Consider the following 19,629-nt stretch of genomic DNA (forward strand, 5'->3'; position numbering starts at 1 on the left):
TTTAAAAGCTTTCAAACTGCTTTTACATGCTTACATTTATGCATTGTTGACACATCAACTCTTAGGAAATTGATGTGAGGTACAGGGACTGGATTGCAGGTTTGAAAGTCAAAGAAAGCGATGGGAGAACCTTTGCAGCAGTCTCCCAACCTTCATTTAGCCAAGGTAGATTGCAAATCTGAAAGTCTCACGGAACGCAATTTAGCAAAATTGGATATAACATACCAGCTAATCATGCAGATTCTGTCATCTAGTCAAAAAGCGTGATTAGCATATATAAGCATATATGCGGTGGACAATAATAAATTGACATTGTATAACACCTGATAATCTCTCACAGCAAACAGATTGAGAATCACTGCTTTACAGAAATATTTTCAGAAGGCAAAAGGAAACAAACAATTCAGAATTGCAAAGATGAATCACGTCTAGCTCAAAATCTTTCTTCCGATGAGCAAAGACACAACACGAGGCGTTTGTACAGAACACAAATTTATTTTGCCATGTGCATTTAGAGCTGGTATTCGGGGAATTCAAAAACCACTTCTTTGCCTGTGAGCTTCTTGTAGACGCCAGAGAACGTTTCCACCTGAAACCAAACATTTATAAGTGTCCCAACATCAACGCAATGGTACTTTCATTTACCAGTCTCATGCCTAAATAATGATACCCATTTATGAGGAAAATATTCAGTAACACCTGTGAAAAATCTTAAAGAACAACCGACACCATTTTTTTTGTTTCCTGACATCAGAAACGTTTTATAGCATCTAAAATACCCAAAACACGCAGGCTGATATTTTTGTCAAATGCAAAACACCAATAAAAATAACTTAAAAGGTCCAAAAACTGCCACAAATCAGCTCCAAACTTTTTTCAGAAAGTCCCGCCCCCAGTTCGTGACATCACGCCAGGTCGTCTTGCCTTGCTCTAGAAACAAAACAATGGCCTCACGGAGTTCAGATTCGGAGAAGATGCTTTCTTGTTACTCATCCAGTTATTAATATGATTCAAATAGTTCTGAAGAGGAAAGCATAAATGTTTGCATTCGGCTAAAGGAGTCCTCCCATATCAATTCGAGCCTTCCATGACAGCAATGTAGCGTCCCAGAAAATGCACAAGATGGCGCCCAAGCTCCATTAGAAATGGGCTGATTTATCTGCTGGGAATTTGTGTCAGCGAGTATCAAACAGTAGTCTTGGTGCAACACACGATTTACCATTACGTTATTTATGCGTTTTCCTTCTAATTTCGCCATCAACACGAAGTTTTCAGACCAACCAAACGATACCTACCGTTACGTCACGTACGGACTCGTCACCAACTCAAAACAAGACTTCCTGAATATTCAGCGTGAGTCTTAAAACGTAAAATATAGCGATATGCGGTAGAATCTTTGTCAAATGTGCTCAGTAGAAGTCATTTGAAGTGATTTTACAAATTATGGGCACAACTTGTCCGGAGGTGTCGGTTGTCCTTTAAGGTACCACAAGCCTTTTCATGATTTGTTGAGGCATTTTAATTGTGCACTGCATGGTTTGGCTCCCCAGTCATGGCCCCAAAGGACTCTGGGAAGTTGTAGGAATATACAGGACGTTCATCCTCACCAACCATAAAGTCGGGGACGGAACTTGTTGTGCGACGTCGTGGAATGGGAATGTACGTCTTAGCGCGAGGCTACGCTCCCATACGCCACTAGGACAGAGCCAGGAGAGACACTCGCTGGATGTCCACGTCAGTTAACCGGGGACGCGGCAAAGCGTTGCACCTACTTTGTGTTCCATGTTATTCTGTTGCGCCTTGTCCAGGTGGACCTTGATGAGCCGGCTGCTGTCCAGCTTGACGCGGATTCGCTTGCCCACGATTTCACTGGGGAACACTAAGTCCTCCAAGATGGCGTCGTGGACTGCCGTCAGTGTGCGACTGGGTGTGAGTACAAAAACAACTCGTTAACGCGGCATGGTAAAAGAGAGAAAAAAGATTCATAGTTGCCACGAGCGCCGTCGCTTATTTGAAATATAAATTCTGATTGAAAACATATTGGCTCTTGAAAAGATCAACACACGTTAATTCTAACATTGAGCTAATTTTTGAACCACAAGTTGCATAAAAGGCACTCAAACAATGAAGGGTTGGCGGCCATGATTACTAAATGCTCTGCGTGCAGTTCCATGAAGGCCTCTTATAATACTAATAATACATTTCATTTATAAGCGCCTTTCAAAACTCTCAAGGACACTTTACAGTTACAGGATATTTTTTCTTAGCGTGTTCCAGCGTAGGGGCATTAACGTCTAGCGGAAGAGCAATAAAGGTCAAGGTCACATGCAATGGTGATGCTAGAAGCTACCCGATTATAGTGATGTGTCGTTCGCAAACGAGCCGGATCTCTGAAGTGAACGAAGAGAGCCGGATCTTAAAAAGGAGCTAGAAATGGGAGCAGACTTGTTTTTTAGTTTCGTGTTTCGCATAATTTTACATGATTTTTGTAGTTAATTTAAGCAACAACAACAAAAAACTGAGGAGCCATTTGGGAGCCAAAAGAAGGTGAAACCATTCCTGCGGTAATGGCACCCTTTTAGAGGTGTGGCAGCAACTGCTACTCAATAACCACACATACGTGATCGAATTCAAGCCAGTACAAAATATTTAAGGACCCTAATAAGACGTGTAGGATGAGGGTTCATGAGGTGCTCAACGTGCTTCAGTCATTGTGCAGTATTCCCGCACGCAGCCACTTCGGAGAGGTGGGTGTACCCCCACTTTCAAAAAATTTGCCTATTTTTAAACCAATTGCGCCTCTTAGCCTTTCTTATAAACAGAAAATGTAGGTCTGTTCATGGATTTCAAGCGCGCCATTCACCAATTGATGTGAGCAATTGAGTCTGCTATCATCAAAAACAACAACTTTCCTGAATAACATGCAATGAAGCAACTCATCAACTGATGCTGCCTAACAGAAAAACGGCAAGCCCATATGTGGCTTTAAAATATCAACTTAGAACATTTGAACTGGGGTCAAATTACACACTGAACCACAAAAACATGGTGTGACAGTCATAGAAGAAGTGGAGTGTGGCTCAAAATAAGAAGAGACTGGCTCTTTGGAGGACTTGGGCAATAATCAGTGCCCCAATCACAGACCATTTGGAATTAGAAACAGAATACACATGAACACAATTCAATATATTTGAGTCACAACAATCAGCTGTGATATTAATGTTATTTAGTTTTTTGAGTTCTTTTGACTTCAACATGGCGCTGTAAAAGTGGATGCCTTTCCAGCAACTCCTGTATATTTTTCTACTTCTTTCTTTCATCTTCCTATCATAACTTTCCTGCTTTGAAACGTCAATTTCTCCACTGCGAGACGAATAAAGGTAAATCCAATCCAATCTGTTGCCAGAACATTGACAGAATTCCCATTTTTTGAAAGACCAAAAGCGCTGGTTTCAGGCTTTAAAATGTGCACTGCATGGTTTGGCTCCCCAGTCATGGCCCCAAAGGACTCTGGGAAGTTGTAGGAATATACAGGACGTTCATCCTCGCCAACTATAAAGTCGGGGACGGAACTTGCTGTGCGACGTCGTGGAATGGGAATGTACGTCTTAGCACGAGGCTACGCTCCCATACGCCACTAGGACGGAGCCAGGAGAGACACTCGCTGGATGTCCACGTCGGATTCTATACGACAAGTGGGGGTAGGGTCTTTCCACTCACCTCCTTGGTCGCTTCTGCTTATTCTTAATGCGGCTTTTCCTGGTGGGCTTGGGTAGAATTCTCCTCTGTAAGTCAAGCACAGACACCAATATATCAAGTACACCGATATCTCTTTCAGACTGCATGATTTAGGCAGCCTTGTTATTAAAATAGAAGTCACTAAAACATTAGGAAAAAAATGTGCACTGCATGGTTTGGCTCCCCAGTCACAGCCCAAAAGGACTCTGGGAAGTTGTAGGAATATACAGGACGTTCATCCTCGCCGACAGTTACGTCGGGGACGAAACTTTTTGTATGACGTTGTGGAACGGGAATGTACGTCTTAGCCCGAGGCTACGCTCCCATACGCCACTAGGACAGAGCCATGAGAGAAACTCACTGGATGCCCACGTCAAGGAATATATATATATATATATATATATATACACTACCGCCGTCTCTCCCCTAACCTGTGCAATGAAGACCACGTGCTTTCCGCTGAATTTCTTTTCCAATTCGCGGACCAGGCGCACTTGAATCTTCTGGAAGGACTTCAGCTGAGGAACGGGAACGAAGATGATGATGGCTTTCTTGTTGCCAGAAACTTCGATCTCCTGTTCGGGGTGACGAAGACAGAAACAAAGTCAGCGTTACAAATTCAAACACCTTGTTGTCAAACGACCATTCGGGGAATGTGCACTGCATGGTTTGGCTCCCCAGTCATGGCCCCAAAGGACTCTGGGAAGTTGTAGGAATATACAGGCCGTTCATCCTCGCCAACCATAAAGTCGGGGACGGAACTTGTTGTGCGACGTTGTGGAAGGGGAATATACGTCTTAGCACGAGGCTACGCTCCCATACGCCACTAGGACAGAGCCAGGAGAGACACTCGCTGGATGTCCACGTCGGATTTGAAGCAAGCAGCAAAAAGGACAATGACACCCGACTCCATAGACAGCTGGCCAAGCAATGCAAGGGCAAATTTACTGTAAACTTGTTGACAGCCCACAGCAGGACTATTAAAATGCAAACGACCCAAATTGACAATTATCTCAGAGAGATGTTTAGGCTGTAGGAATGAATATATGGCACAATCACATGCTTCAGTAAAATTTCAGGAAATATCAGTTAAATTTACTCCACATGTAATATTTACTCCACAATGATTGGTCAGCTTAAGTGAAAGAGAGCTTGAATCGGGCTCCACCGGCCTGAAACAAGATTTCCCATGTGTGTGTGTGTGTGTGTGTGGGGGGGGGGGGGGGGGGGGGGGGGTAAAAAATGATTACTGAATTCACCTTTGCTGCAGTAATGTTGAGTTCTCTTAGCTGAGCCTTGAGATCAGAGTTCATCTCCAGCTCGAGCAGAGCCTTCGGGGAAAAAGAGCACACACAAAAAATAAAATATTGAAACGTCAAGACAAACGTTCACGCCAATGAAAAAAAACCTATCAATCCAACAAAAATAAAAATAATAATCGAGTTAGCTCGGATACACATGTTTTTTAGGGCACAAATTAAATTTGCGGGGTCATGCCAATCACTCTCTGGGGCATTTGGAGTTGCACCAGAACGGCTGTTTAGTAGGCTTCGTTGTATTTGGGGATTTCAACTTAACAAAACTGTTAACATTACAATGTTTACATTTAAAACACAACAAACCCTCTTAACAACTTCAATATGAGCAAGGCTATGTTCAAAATCCATATGCACATCTCTTATGTTCTTTTACAAGATTCCGCTAAATCTGATGTTGATTTACCAGTTAACAATTTGTCTGTTAACGCCGGTCTCGCGTGCATCACAAAATCTTAGAAATTTTACACACATACCTACCACTTACCTGGGATATCCCCGACTCAAACTCGTCTGGCTTTTCGCCATTTGGCTTTACAATTTTTGCACTCGTGCTGAACATGGCCGTTGTCTCTGCAAACAAATCACGTTTCATTTGGACTTCAACACAACACAGCAGCTCGAGTTAGTTACGATACAAGCAAAGACTGGCAAGCAATATTGTGGTCTGTAATTGGCTAAGATAGTTTATGGGTATGTCTTTAAAAATTAAAAGTATACATTAAAAAAATGAGCTAGTTAGCATATTAGTGAGACTGCTGCCTTGGTAAGCAGTTAGCCAAACCGCAGCATACACTGTGGCAATTGCATGGACGTCTAACTAGCAGGATTACATTTAAACAAAACACGACGGACTCATTTAAAACAATCTGTTCTTTATCCGCGGTAAGGTCTTAAAAATAACTGTCTAAATCGAACACATGCAGGGGCAACGCCGCGACTCATTGCAACTAGCATTCACTCGAGCTACACCACGCTTTGTTGCGTTGTTTAAAACTGCCATCCGACACTACAAAGTACTCAATCTAAGCCATCACGTGTGTAAAAATTGTTCACGCTACAAAAATATGTCAATTCAAGCTTATTTGGCCATATTATGAAGAATAAAGACCTTCCAGCTATTGTATCACGACTAACCTCAGTCACAGACGGCCAAGGAAGAGGCCAGATCATCGCGAGAATTGCATTAATGCACAGCTGAGGGAAGGAAATTTGTCGCGAGAGAACATTGGATCTCGTCCTCAGGTTATCGCGAGAATTTGTATTCACCCGGATATAAATGATGTAGAAAATTAGAATTTATCTTCTTTCTCGGATTTTTCATTGGTACATAATTTGACTTTTCGTTTACAATGATTACAAATATTTAATAGCCACTTGAATCGTGACAAGATTAAAAATACAAGCTTTAATAGATCACCAAAGTAAATGATAAATGCCTTCTTAAAGGACAACCAACGTCACTTTTTTGTTTCCTAACTGACATCAGAAAAACGTTTTATAGCATCTAAAATACCCAAAACACTTAGTATGATATTTTTATTCAAATGCAAAACACCAATAAAAATGACTTAAAGTGTGCTAAATCTGCCAAAAATTGAGCTACGAATTGGGCATTTTCAGAAAGTCCCGCCCCCAGTTCGTGGCGTCACGCCCAGACGTCTTGCATTGCTGGAGAATCAAAACAATGGCTTCAGATTCGGAGAATATGCTTTCTTGTTACACATCCAGTTATGAATATGATTCAAATAGTTCTGAAGAGGAAAGCATACACGTTTGCAATCGATTAAAGAATTTATTCCGTGTCATTTTGAGGCATCTGGACTGCAATGTAGCGTCCCAGAAAAGAGGCAGAAAATGGCGACCTCTTGTAGACATGACAGTGTATTGCGTATCCACAGGCTGATAAATTCCTTATATGGAGCTTGGACGCCCTCTTCTGGCGCAACACGAGGTTTTCAGACCAAACAACCATTGACGTGACGGAAGGACTGCTACAATGTGTCCTTTTTTTTTCGGTCAGGGGCGTTCCTTCAGTGACGTCACATACAGACTCGTCACCAACTCAAAAACAAGACTTCCGGAATATTCAGCACGAGTCTCAAAACGTAAAATATAGCTATATGCCGTGGAATCTTTGTAAAATACGCTCAGTAGAAGTCATTTTAAGCCATTTGCCAAATTATGGACACAACTTGTCCGGAGACGTCGGTTGTCCTTTAATGTTCCAAATAAAATAGTACAGTATAGTTAGTAACATACTTCAACCCACATGTGCTTAAAAATATCGAAGGTACAGGGCAGCTTCATAGTGTAATGTTATTACTTAATGACATGAAGGCCAAAAATTCATTGTGTTCAGTTATTTTTTTTAATTTACATCTCAAAAAATTACATCAATTCATGTAATACAGAACAAAGTGTACATTTCAAAGAAAGCAATTTTTAAAGCGCGCGTTCGTCTGATGAGAATAACCCACATTGACAAATCTCCCCTGGTGCTTTACAAAAAAAATGCCCACGTAAAGGGGTTTAGTTCAGCATCCCAGCATGACTGTAAGGACAACTAGCGCCTCCTTGAGGTTCACAGTTAACATTTCCTCAGACGTTTTGACACTTTCCTTAAACGAACCGTCTCCGTTTATTGTTAGTTAACTTTCACAACATAAAACGTCAGAGAAGAACCACTTGTGTTGCTCTCAGAGGCTTTTTTTCCAGGCTTTGGGGGTAAATGTTTGCTTACAAAAGTAACATGTGGCATTCTTATCCTTGAATATCCAGAATGCCCAAATATTCCTCTTCTACTGGACGGTCTTGCGCGTGTGCAAAGTTTGTATCTGTATGCGACTCTCCTCCAGCGTCATGAAACAGCCGCTCATCTCCTCCTTAACTGGCACACTCCCTGTGCCCAGATCACAAGTCATCACCACGATGGGACCATTGCCGCCTTTCAGGTGTACCTTGATGTTGTCCTGCTCGGTGCACAGACACACACACAAATCATGTCAAATCCTGAATAGAGCAGGGCCATATGGTCTTCAAACAAAATTTCAGATTGATTTCACGAAATAAAGCTAAGAAAATACAGTGATACCTCGGCTTACGAACGCTTTAGCTAACGAACATTTCGCTTTACGACCATTAAATTAGCGAGAATATAATCTTGGAATACAAACTAGTTTTCGGGTAACATACGGAGCGCCACAATGGCTGGCGGACTCGTTTTCGGCGGAAGAACACCAAACCACATGGCCCACACATCCTTTCTCTGACTGCATACGTGGTTTGCTATCGAATGGATACATTTGCTTTTTTGGGATAAAAAAAGACCCCACCACAGGCTAGTGTTAAGCCAAAGAGGACACAAAAGAAAATTACGGTCGAGCAGAAGGAGATCATTGAAAAACACAAACAAGGTGTGCGTTTGTGTGACTTAGCGTCCCAGTACCAGTATGCTAAGTCGACCATTGCTATGTGTGGCTAAGGGTGTTTCTGTGTTGTCTAAGAAACGGTCTCAGGCAATAGGCAAGAGGTTGAAAAACTTCTGTTGATTTGGATTAACGAAAAGTAGCTAGCAGGGGAGTGTGAATGAGGGTATTATCGGCGAGAAAGCACGGCAACTTCACTCGGATATCATCAAGAGGCAACTACATCAACGACCATCACAAAGGTAAATAAAACGACTATTATACAGTACAGTTTATTTATTTAATTACAATACAATAGCACATTTATTATACATATATCTGTCGTACAAAAACAAGGTATATTTTGTGTAGTTTTAAGGCTTATTTAGTAGAAAATTATGTTTTATGGGGACCTGGGAACTGATTATTCTAATTTTTAAAGGTTTCCTAGAGGAAATTAATATTTGGAAGGCACACTTTTTTTTAAGTTCGTGAGCTGAGGTATCACTGTAAGTGTGTCATGTTGGTTAAAGTCTTCCTTTTGTCAACACATTTTACTAAATTCATGTTTTAAAAGGACCCTTCTTGAGAATGTTTACCTGTGTGGGCGTCGGGACTTCCAGCTTGGTTTCTTCAGGCGCTTTGACAACGATGACTGTTTGGTCCTGGAAGGCGGCAACCTGGCTGACGTCCTCGTGCGTGACGTAGGCGAGCGTGCACACATATGTTAAGAAAAACGGCGGCTGACTTTCATTTTGGACCTCTTATTGCTTGCACGATCATACAGACGAACGAAACAGGGCGGTGGCGGTTCAAAGGATATGTTGCGTTTTCTTCATTGTCTGTCATGTCGAACAGTTGCTGTGCGCAGCTTTTGATGAGGCTGTCCAGCGTGCTCTCCTCGAGCTTCAGGTTCTCCAGCTCCTTACGGAACCTCTCCTCAGTCTTCCAGAGAAATTGGGAGATTGGACACTGGCCTCTAGATGGGCAAGAAGAATTGCATTTTGGATGTGATTAATAATTCTAAAAAATTCACAAGTACAGTGATACCTTGGCTTACGAACTTAATTGGTTCCCAGACAGTGTCTAAGGTGAAAAGTGTGTTTCCCAAAAATTAATTTCCCATAGGAAACCATTAAAATGAGAATAATCCGTTTCCGGGTCCCCATAAAACATAATTTTCTACTTTCTAATTTTCTAAGCCTCAAAACTACACAAAACATACCTTATTTTATGTATAATAAATGTGCTATGGTATTATAATTAAATAAATAAACCGTATTGTATAATAAAGTGGTTTTATTGACCTTTGTGATGGTCATTGACGGCTTGATGGAATGGAGTGGCCGGTTTCATCAGTATTAAACACTTGATGAGGAACGTAACCTTCTTCTTTCAGCTTGAGGCATGATCCCTTGTAGGTGCTTTCTCTACTCTCTTTTTATCTGGTTCCTCATCAATTGAGCACTGTTTAGCTGGGTTGATAGCTTTTTGCATCAAGTGTACAGATGGCTTGTGCGGGTGATTTGTGGAGACTGATTGATGGGAATTTTAACCTTGCAGTCTACACTCTGCCTTTGAACTATCAAAGTTGAAACTCTCTCACTGTCGTCTGCCTGTCTAATGTTTAAACCACCTCCCCTCACTGCTGCGTTCTTGACCAATCGCTTTAACCGAAGATTAGGGGCGGGGAATAGAGGACAAAAACAGACGACTGCCATTTTGTTGTTAGAAGAACGGGCTTGTTCGCGAACGACAGACACATCACTCATTGAGGCAGCTACGTGTGTATCCCCAAAAAAGTTTGTATGCCAAGGTAAAATGTTCGTAAATTTAACGTTCGTAAACCGAAAAGTTCGTAAGCCAAGGGGTTCGTAAATCGAGGTATCACTGTATGCACGAACACACTCACATCCATTTGACTCCACGCGACCTCCTCTGAACAACACTGATGCCCTCCAGCATGGCGACAATGTCGTAGAGGTGACACTTGCGAGTCTGCAGCCTACTGGCCGCTTGGTGGATGTCCAGCCAACTGTCCGGAGACACCAGCAGGAGCTCCAGCAGACGCCGGGTCAACAACGCCAGTGACACATCTGGAAATGGGACAGCTAAGGGGAAAGCATTGAGAGAAGGATGAATGATAAAAACACCATTAACTCATTCACTGCCATTGACAAATTTATTCGGGAATTGAAAATATGATGTAGAGCGCCATTCCTGAATTTGTTCGGGTTGTTTTTTCATGCTTGGGCCAGCCATGGCCTCTGGCAATGCTTTTTCTTTTCCACAAGGGGATAGCATTTCCCACTTTTCTATGTTAGTTCCAGGTTTAGCTGTTGATCAAGTTCTATATAAACCAATATGGGTATTGTAATAATAATAATAATAATAATAATAATAATAATAATAATACATTTAATTTACAAGCGCCTTTCTGAACACTCAAGGACACTTTACAACAAAGACAACACACAAAACAGTAAAATCATGCATAAAGCAATAAATAATAAAACAGCATAATAAATTAGACCATGTAAGCAAGTTTAAAGAGGTGGGTTTTCAGGTGAGATTTGAAAGTAGGAAGGGAGTCAATGTTGCGGATGTTGGGTGGAAGTGAGTTCCAGAGTTTAGGAGCGGAGCGGCTGAAAGCTCTGCACCCCATCGTTGTGAGACGGGCAGAGGGCGTGTAGAGGTGGAGGGAGGAAGAGGATCTGAGGGCCCGAGTAGGAACGGAGATTTGAATTAGGTCAGACAGATAGGGGGGGGCAAGGTTATGGATGGCTTTAAATGTAAACAGAAGTATCTTGAATTCAATACGGAGTTTAACAGGGAGCCAGTGGAGCTGTTGGAGGACAGGAGTGATGTGGTGAAATGAGGGGGTTTTTGTGATGATCCGGGCTGAGGAATTTTGGACTAGTTGGAGTTTATGGAGACATTTTTGATTGACCCCGAAAAGAAGTGAATTACAATAATCGATACGGGAGGTGACGAGACTGTGGACGAGGATAGCAGTGGTGTGAGGGGTGAGAGAGGGACGGAGACAATTGATATTGCGGAGGTGAAAATATGCAGACCGGGTTATGTTATTTATGTGGGAGTGAAAAGATAGTGTGCTATCAAGGATGACACCCAGGCTCTTAACCTGACGGGCGGGGGACACGGTAGAATTGTCAATGGTGAGAGAGAAACTGTTTGCTTTGTGCAGGGTGGATTTTGTACCGACAAGGAGAAGTTCAGTTTTTTCGCTGTTTAGTTTGAGAAAGTTATGAGAAAACCAGGATTTGATTTCTGAGAGGCAAAGTGTAAGGGATGCAGGTGGAAGAGAGGCGTCGGGTTTACTGGAGAGGTAGAGCTGGGTGTCATCCGCGAAGCAGTGAAAATGAATTCCAAATTTGCGGAAGATATCACCAAGGGGAAGAAGGTATATAATAAAGAGAAGGGGCCCCAGGACAGAACCTTGGGGCACACCAGAAGACACAGGGGAGGACCGTGAAGTGAATGAGGTAATTTGGATAAACTGTGAGCGGCCAGTGAGGTAGGAGTGAAACCAACTGAGTGGGGTGTGTGTCACGCCTAGAGTGGAGAGTCGGTTGAGCAGGATGGGGTGAGAAATTGTGTCAAAGGCCGCAGATAGATCAAGAAGGATGAGAATAGAGAGGGAGCCGGTATCTGCTGCTATGAGAAGGTCGTTCGTGATTTTTATGAGGGCTGATTCAGTGCTGTGGCGGGGACGGAAACCAGACTGGAATTGTTCGTAGAGGTTATTGTGAGTGAGGTGAGAGTGGAGTTGACAGGCGACGGTTTTTTCGAGAATTTTAGCGATAAATGGAAGATGCGAAATTGGACGTAGGTTATTGAAATCATTGGGATCTGAACCAAGTTTTTTCAGGATTGGTGTTCCAGCTGCGGTTTTAAGAGGGACAGGAACAATTCCAGTGGACAGTGAGGAGTGAATAATAGCTGAAATAAAAGGGAGGAGAGCAGGTAGACAAGATTTGATGAGGACAGTAGGGAGGGGGTCAAGTTGACAGGTGGAATTCTTGGACTTGGTGATGAGGTCAGAAAGTAAGGAGGGATGAGGGAGTTCAAAAGACGACAGCAGTTGATAGGGAGTAGGAAGGTTGGGGGAGGGGGGGGATACAGAGGAGCCGAGGTGCTGGTGGATCTTGTTGATCTTTTCAGTGAAAAACAGAAGTAGTGCGTTGCAGGTGTCTGAGGAGTGAAAGTGTGGGGGGAGAGAGATAGGGGGTTGAATGATTTTGTTGTATAGGGAAAACAGAGTCCGTGAATTCCCACTGTTAGCATCAATCAGTCCAGAATAGTATTCCGATTTTGCGCGTGTGATAGAGTCCTTGTAGTGGGTGAGGTGAGCTGTGTACATGTCCTGGTGGGTGGTGAGGCCGGTCTTTCTGTAAAGTCTTTCCAGCTGCCGAGTTTTCGCCTTGGTGGAGCGGAGTTGGGCGGTGAACCAAGGGGCGGATCGAGTGAATTGGACTGACCGGGATTTAACAGGAGCAAGGGTGTTGAGCATGTGTGCAAGGTCCATGTTGTATTGGGAAACAAGTTCATCAGGGGGGGAGTTGTAGTCCGGTTTGAGGTTGGCAGCCATTGCAGTGAGGGTGACAGTGTCAATGTGTTGGATGTTCCGATAAGTGATGATGCGCGGTGGCTTGGGGAGAGAGAGTGTGATGGGAACGTTAAATGAGACGAGGAAATGGTCCGTTACAGGAAGTTCGTTTGCTGTGCAGTTGGCGGGGGTAAAACCACAGCAGCATATTAAGTCCAGGATATGCCCTTTTATATGCGTGGGGAAATCAGAGAATTGGTGTAAGCCAAAACTCTCCAATGAGGAAATAAAGTCTTTGGTGAGGGGATGGGTGGAATTGTCAATGTGTATGTTGAAGTCCCCAAGGATAATAATATTTGGTGACAGAGTGGAGAGGTGTGTGAGGACGGCTGAGAAGTCTTTTAAAAAGTCACGATGTGGTTTAGGGGGACGATATACAGTGGCTATAACTGTGGGAGATGGACCAGAAATTTGACACGCAAGGCATTCAAATGAGAGAGTTTCCGGGACTGGTACTTGAGTGACTTTCCAGATCTCGCGGTAAAATATCGCGAGACCGCCTCCGCGGCCCGAGAGGCGGGGTTTTGAGAGGTAAACAAACCCAGGTGGCGTCGTGTCGTTCAACTCGGAAAAGTCCCCCGCTGTTTGCCAGGTCTCATTCAAACAGAAGAAGTCCAGCTTACGGTCACTAAGGATGTCTTGGATAAGACAACCCTTACCCGTAAGCGAGCGGATGTTCAGGAGGCCGAAAGTGACGCTGGTGGTGTCATTTTGAGGGGTATTGGCCGACCTAGCCAGGCCGGCCAACACACGGTGTTGCACGGAGCGGCTGTAACCTCTGCGTGGCCGGCGGAAAGATGACCACAGGGAGGTGATATCCTTGGAGTCGTCGAGGTGAAAGTCTCGACGTGATCCGCGGTGGATATATCTCCGGGAAGGGCGGCGAGCGATTTCCGGGAATCGGAAAATCGCCTGTGGCACGCTCGTCCACCGGGAGCGGAGTTCAAGCAGCTCTGACGCCGAATATTGCAGCCGTCCAACGGGTCGTTGGAGGAGCGACATGATAGCACCCAGCAACGTCCAGAGACAGGCAGCGCCCAGGTTAGCCCTTAACAGCGGGTACAGGTGGGTGGAGATCGTCCGTGTTCTTGTTCGCGGTCCGGATAAACGACCGGAATCACGAGACGATCCGACAGCCAAAGCAGATTGGAGTTCGACCATAAGTTCCTCTGGTGACTGTCGAGTATTTCCAGTGGTACAGGAATCGTAAAAAACAAAAAGAAGCCAAAATGTTTGCGGGCGAACAGCGGCAGCCAAAAGCGCGCCAGCGTACATTCGACCCGGAATAATAATACATTTCATTTCAAAGCGCCTGTCAAAACTCTCAAGAACACTTTACAGTCACAGGATATTTTTTCTGCGGGGGAGCAGCGCCAGCCATACGCGCTAGCGTTCACTCAACCCGGAAGTAACAAAGTCAAAAAACGAAACAAAAAAAGAAAATAATTGTATTTTGGGCAGCTGTCCTTATTTCAAGTTCATATAACTTCAGACTCATATAATTTTGGAATTAACTCCTTTTTCAAATGAAAGAAGAGAGTCTAAGGTTTCTAACGCTGTCTTGAATGTTTATGTAGTCCTAAAACTCAATATTCTGTGGGCCCTGGAATTCAAGTGACAATGACAAAAACCCTGGAACAGGAGAGGACATATTGTCGTGCTCTCCTCGCCCCGTTCTGACCCGCTTTCTCCGCAGACGGCCATCTTGTTGCTGCACATCGATGACATCGTGTCGGGTCACAAGAAGAAAGACAAGGAGCAGGGTAGCCGGCGCACCCGCCGCCGATTGAATTCCGCCAGCTACCAATAAAGTTGCAAATCAAAGCCGTCCACCCTTTTTGGAATCTGTTGTCTATCTATCCAGCTAGCTAGCTATCTATTAGCTAGCTGGCTATCTAATGGCTTGCTAGCTATCTGTTGGCTATCTAATAGCTAGCTGGCGCACTTTCTATCTATTTGAGTTACTTCCGGGTTGAGTGCATGTGGCTGCCGCTGCTCACCCACAGAAAAACTGATCCAGTGACTGTAAAGTGACCTTAGGAGTTTTGAAAGGCGCTTACAAATGAAATGTATTATTATCATTATGATTAGCTATCTAGCTAGCTGGCTATCTGTTAGCTATCTATCCAGCTAGCTAGCTGGGTATCTATTAGCTATCTATTGACTAGCTATCTGGCTACCTGTTGGCTTTCTATCTATTTGAGTTACTTCCGGGTTGAGTGAACACTGGTGCGTGTGGCTGCCGCTTCTCACCCACAGAAAAACTGATCCAGTGACTGTAAAGTGACTGAGAGTTTTGAAAGGCGCTTACTAATGAGATGGATTATTATTATTATAACATCCATCCATCCATCCATTTTCCGTACCGCTTATTCCTCATCAGGGTCGTGGGGGGTGCTGGAGCCTATCTCAGCTGTATTCGGGCACGAGGCGGGGGACACCCTGAATTGGTTGCCAGCCAATCGCAGGGCACACAAAGACATACAACAGTCACTGTCACACTCACACCTAGGGACAATTCGGAGTGGCCGATCTGCCTGCCATGCATGTTTTTGGAGTGTGGCAGGAAACTGGAGGACCCGGAGAAAACCCACGCGGGCCCGGGGAAACGCCACACAGGGAGGAACCGGCAACCTCTGCGAGCCGGTGTGCTAACCACTCGACTACCGGGCCGCTATAATAACATTATTATTATTATGATTATTACTGTTGTTGCTGCATATGTCTGGCAGTGAATGAGTTAAGGAGGTATTAAAAGATATTTGGCCTGCAGGTCATTGCACAAACTTTTTTTAAAGATGCGCACCGTTTCTGCATGGCGTCTTTGTCTGAAGCTCCTCTTGAGATTGAAGGTCCACACTGTAGACAAAAATTTCCATTTTAAAGGACAACCGACGTCTCCGGACAAGTTGTGTCCATAATTTGTAAAATGGCTTCAAATGACTTCTACTGGGCGTATTTTAGTAATATTCCACAGCATATAGCCATATTTTACGTTTTTAGACTCGCGCTGAACATTCAGGAAATCTTGTTTTTGAGTTGGTGACGAGTCCTCACGTGACGTCAGAAAAGGATCGCCTCCAGACGTAAAAAAGACGCATTGTTGCATCTTTCCATCACGTCATTGTATTTTGCTGTACTGTTTTTTTTAAAACTGTGTTACATCCAAAAGCCGCCAGCAGAGGGAGGCCAAGCTCCATGGAACGAATCTATCAGCCTGTGAAAACGGGCTGATTCATTCCTCACAGCTCGGTGGCCATTTTTTGCCTCTTTTTGGGTGAGACATCCCCCCCACCTGTTTGCCTCAAAATGACACGGAATAAATTCTTTAATCGATTGCAAACATGTATGCTTTCCTCTTCAGAACTATTTGAATCATATTCATAACTGGATGTGTAACAAGAAAGCATATTCTCCGAATCTGAAGCCATTGTTTTTAATCTCCAGTAATGCAAGACGTCTTGGCGTGACATCACGAACTGGGGGTGGGACTTTCTGAAAATGCCCAATTCGCAGCTCAATTTTTTGCAGATTTTGGACACTTTAAGTCATTTTTATTGGTGTTTTGCATTTGAATAAAAATATCATACTGCGTGTTTTGGGTACTTTAGATACTATAAAACGGTTTTCTGATGTCAGTTAAAAAACAAAAAAGTGACGTCGGTTGCCCTTTAAATCACAATAAGAGAGAAATGCCCAAATAGTTGGACAATATATTTGAATGACGCATCACCTCAAAGAATGTCATAACAGGCTTTGTTTAAAGGACATCCGACACCTCCGGACAAGTTGTGTCCATAATTTGTAAAATCACTTCAAATGACTTCTACGGAGCGCATTTTACAAAGATTCCACCGCATATAGCTATATTTTACGTTTTAAGACTCACGCTGAATATTCAGGAAGTCTTGTTTTCGAGGCGTCACGTCAGGAACGCCCCTGACCGAGAAAGCAACCCAGCATGCATTTTGGGTACTTTGTTTGGTCTGAGAACTTCGCGTTGATCCGTGTTGATGGCCAAATTAGAAGGAAAACACATAAATAACGCGATGGTGAATCGTTGTTTGTTGCACCAAGACTACTATTTGATACTAGCTGACACAAATTCCCCGCAGACAAATCAGCCCATTTCCAACGGAGCTTGGGTGCCATCTTGTGCATTTTCTGGGACGCTACATTGGAGTCCTGGCGGCTCGAATTGATATGGAAGGACTTCTTTAATCGATTGCAAACATTTATGCTTTCCTCTTCAGAACTATTTGAATCATTCATAACTGGATGAGTAACAAGAAAGCATCTTTTCCGAATCTGAAGCCATTGTTCTGATTCTAGAGCAAGGCATGACATCACGAACAAGGGGGCGGGACCTTCTGAAACTCGCCATTTCCGGGGTCATTTTGAAGTAGTTATGGGACACTAACTCATTTTTATTGGTGTTTTGCATTTGACAAAAAATATCAGCCTGTCTGTTTTGGGTATTTTAGATGCTATAAAAATTTTTTCTGATGTCAGTTAGGAAACAAAAAAATGCTGTTGGTTGTCCTTTAAAAGTAGACGCTTACCTTGATGTCGTCACCGTCGGAGGTTGAGTTTCACTTGGAACCTGAAAACAAGAGCTGATAAAGTCCAAAAGTCCAACATGAACTAATGCTCAACATTTTCTTCAGTTCTGGATCAATTACAATAACGAAAATTATTTCTATTTTCTAAATGGCAGAATGGGCAATTGATTAATTGATTGTCTGCTTGTTAAGACCCGAAACAATGCCTAGTTGGGAGTCAAACCTGCTGCGTTGGTTGTGTAGAAGGAGGTCCCACAGGAGGGCCACTTTCTTCTTCCTCCATCCCATCTTCATCTTCTTCATCCTCACCAGCACCAGTGGTGCCCCACTGGTCGTCCTCCTCAGATGATTCGGCTCCCCAGGGGCTGATGGCCCCTAGAGGTCCGTCCAGGTAGGGGGGCATGATGGGAATGGCATCGCTGTTGACGCCACTGTCGGTAATGTCCTCTGGCAGGAAGTGCTCCTCGCAGATCAACTGCTGCTCTGACGCTTCCTGCTTGTCCGTCTCTCGCAGGGCAGCCAGCCATACCTAAACACCATCATTTTGTTTAAGTCTTAGGCATTTCCCATGCTAGTTTCTGCACATTAGAAGCTGTAGGAATGAATATTTGACAACTAGCACAAGTAAATCGTATCTGACCCTCACTTAGATGCTATGGCAAATTACGATCATGCAATATTTGATTTTACTTATTTAAAGTCATACCAGCTTGTGGATAGTGGGTGTTTTTGTTGCGTTAACAGCATGAATATATTGTTTGTATACCGCTGCATTCAAACACGTTTCCATCCTTCAATAGCACCTTCGCCTGAGACCCACGTTAACTTTCTCATGGTCTCGGGAATCGGCTCACACGTTTGGCGGAGACTTCTATGTGGTGAATATGGCAACGAAAATTAAGAGGATCTGAAAGGGGGGAAAAAAAAAAACCTTTCTATTCAAGTATTTGTACTTTTTACTCGAGTAGCGTCTTCAGGCATTTTATACAAGACTGCAAGCTTGTGCAACCGAGTTGATTATTATGATGTAAAAAGTAGTTGCAAAGGATCGTGGGCTCACGACGTCCTCAGCCACATTTAGCTAACATGCTAAGCAAAACAAATCAAAGGTGAAGAGACGACATGCTCACGTTAGTATTGCGGAAGGAGGAAAGGGAGAATAAAATTGATTGTGACAACAATAGTGTTGAGTGTATGTGTGTATGGCAAAGACATGATTGGGGAAATTTCATGATTGATGTCACCTGTGAGCTGATCATGTGCCTTAGTAAGGCGGTGACAAAAGTGAAACTTGAATGATTCAAGAGATATTTGTTTGGAGAAATGTAAATATTTTGAAACTTGCAGAGTGTTGCAAGTGTTGTTTTTATTTTTACAACAATGTATTTCTTGTTTCAATGTTTTCGTATTTTTCTTTTGGTTTGCTACATGAAATTGTGAACATGTCTTTGAGTGGGAGTGTTGAGTGTGCGTGTGTAAGCAAAGACATGATTGGGGAAATTTCATGATTGATGTCACCTGTGAGCTGATCATGTGATACCCTTTTTAAGAGCATGCGCAGAACAAAATGTTTGTCGAGTTCCCAGACCAATGATTGGCACAGCTGTGCATCTTTTTTTCTCTCGTGAGTACTTTCAATCGCTGCGGAAAGTTACCATTTTGGTTACTGTTAAAACGCTAGGACTGCTGCCAGAATGACTAGCGCAACAAATGGTAAATTATTTGTTTGATGGTAACGGGTGTGTGGCTCTACCTTGACCCGCGCCAAGTCTTTGGGAAACGGGAAGAACCTCTTCGGAGGTCGGCTCAAAACGCCCCGGTTACCGTTGAGCAGGCGGTTCGGACATCCGGAAACAACACACTTGACCATACTGAGCGCACCGAACCCGCCCGAGGTCCGCTGGAGTGTAAAATAAAAGCACCTCTTGATTATTTCGCCTCTTCACGCTCCGTTCTAAACCGGAAGAGGTGTGTCG

The 19,629-nt window shown here is 43.6% G+C and overlaps 2 protein-coding genes and 4 non-coding genes across 6 annotated transcripts; all 6 read right to left on the bottom strand.

Moving 5' to 3' along the window:
• Positions 1 to 475: 475 nt before the first annotated feature.
• On the bottom strand, positions 476 to 6,241 carry rps7 (ribosomal protein S7). The gene is made up of 7 exons (XM_089022279.1): positions 6,192 to 6,241; positions 5,542 to 5,627; positions 4,998 to 5,069; positions 4,170 to 4,313; positions 3,721 to 3,785; positions 1,773 to 1,923; positions 476 to 589 (listed from the first exon to the last, which is right to left on the bottom strand). The coding sequence occupies exons 2-7, from the start codon at positions 5,614 to 5,616 to the stop codon at positions 512 to 514; spliced, it is 585 nt and encodes a 194-aa protein (XP_088878405.1). The 5' UTR covers positions 5,617 to 5,627; positions 6,192 to 6,241; the 3' UTR covers positions 476 to 511.
• Positions 1,521 to 1,739, bottom strand: LOC148884018 (small nucleolar RNA SNORA73 family). The gene has a single exon (XR_016118566.1). It is a non-coding gene; the product is annotated as a small nucleolar RNA SNORA73 family (small nucleolar RNA).
• On the bottom strand, positions 3,463 to 3,681 carry LOC148884019 (small nucleolar RNA SNORA73 family). The gene has a single exon (XR_016118559.1). It is a non-coding gene; the product is annotated as a small nucleolar RNA SNORA73 family (small nucleolar RNA).
• On the bottom strand, positions 3,897 to 4,115 carry LOC148884020 (small nucleolar RNA SNORA73 family). Its single transcript, XR_016118562.1, has one exon. It is a non-coding gene; the product is annotated as a small nucleolar RNA SNORA73 family (small nucleolar RNA).
• Positions 4,390 to 4,608, bottom strand: LOC148884021 (small nucleolar RNA SNORA73 family). The gene has a single exon (XR_016118558.1). It is a non-coding gene; the product is annotated as a small nucleolar RNA SNORA73 family (small nucleolar RNA).
• Positions 6,242 to 7,406: 1,165 nt separating the features above from the next.
• On the bottom strand, positions 7,407 to 19,629 carry e2f6 (E2F transcription factor 6). The gene is made up of 8 exons (XM_089022021.1): positions 19,407 to 19,629; positions 17,877 to 18,182; positions 17,654 to 17,694; positions 15,898 to 15,950; positions 10,374 to 10,572; positions 9,285 to 9,440; positions 9,061 to 9,175; positions 7,407 to 8,026 (listed from the first exon to the last, which is right to left on the bottom strand). The coding sequence occupies exons 1-8, from the start codon at positions 19,521 to 19,523 to the stop codon at positions 7,856 to 7,858; spliced, it is 1,158 nt and encodes a 385-aa protein (XP_088878147.1). The 5' UTR covers positions 19,524 to 19,629; the 3' UTR covers positions 7,407 to 7,855.

Source organism: Hippocampus bargibanti, linkage group LG19 (assembly GCF_051943395.1).
Source record: "Hippocampus bargibanti isolate YZ-2025 linkage group LG19, ASM5194339v1, whole genome shotgun sequence".
NCBI lineage: Eukaryota > Metazoa > Chordata > Actinopteri > Syngnathiformes > Syngnathidae > Hippocampus > Hippocampus bargibanti.

Bases quoted from the DNA above. Each gene is read 5' to 3' on its own strand.
- rps7 (XM_089022279.1), bottom strand. From the start codon at position 5,616: ATGTTCAGCACGAGTGCAAAAATTGTAAAGCCAAATGGCGAAAAGCCA. The intron at 5,070-5,541 runs GTAAGTGGTAGG...TTTTCCCCGAAG, and splicing joins TTGAGTCGGGGATATCCCAG to GCTCTGCTCGAGCTGGAGAT. The intron at 3,786-4,169 runs GTTAGGGGAGAG...CTTGACTTACAG, and splicing joins ACGTGGTCTTCATTGCACAG to AGGAGAATTCTACCCAAGCC.
- e2f6 (XM_089022021.1), bottom strand. From the start codon at position 19,523: ATGGTCAAGTGTGTTGTTTCCGGATGTCCGAACCGCCTGCTCAACGGT. The intron at 15,951-17,653 runs GTAAGCGTCTAC...TTTTGTCTACAG, and splicing joins CCGACGGTGACGACATCAAG to TGTGGACCTTCAATCTCAAG. The intron at 9,441-10,373 runs GTGAGTGTGTTC...TTGCCCATCTAG, and splicing joins TCGCGTGGAGTCAAATGGAT to AGGCCAGTGTCCAATCTCCC.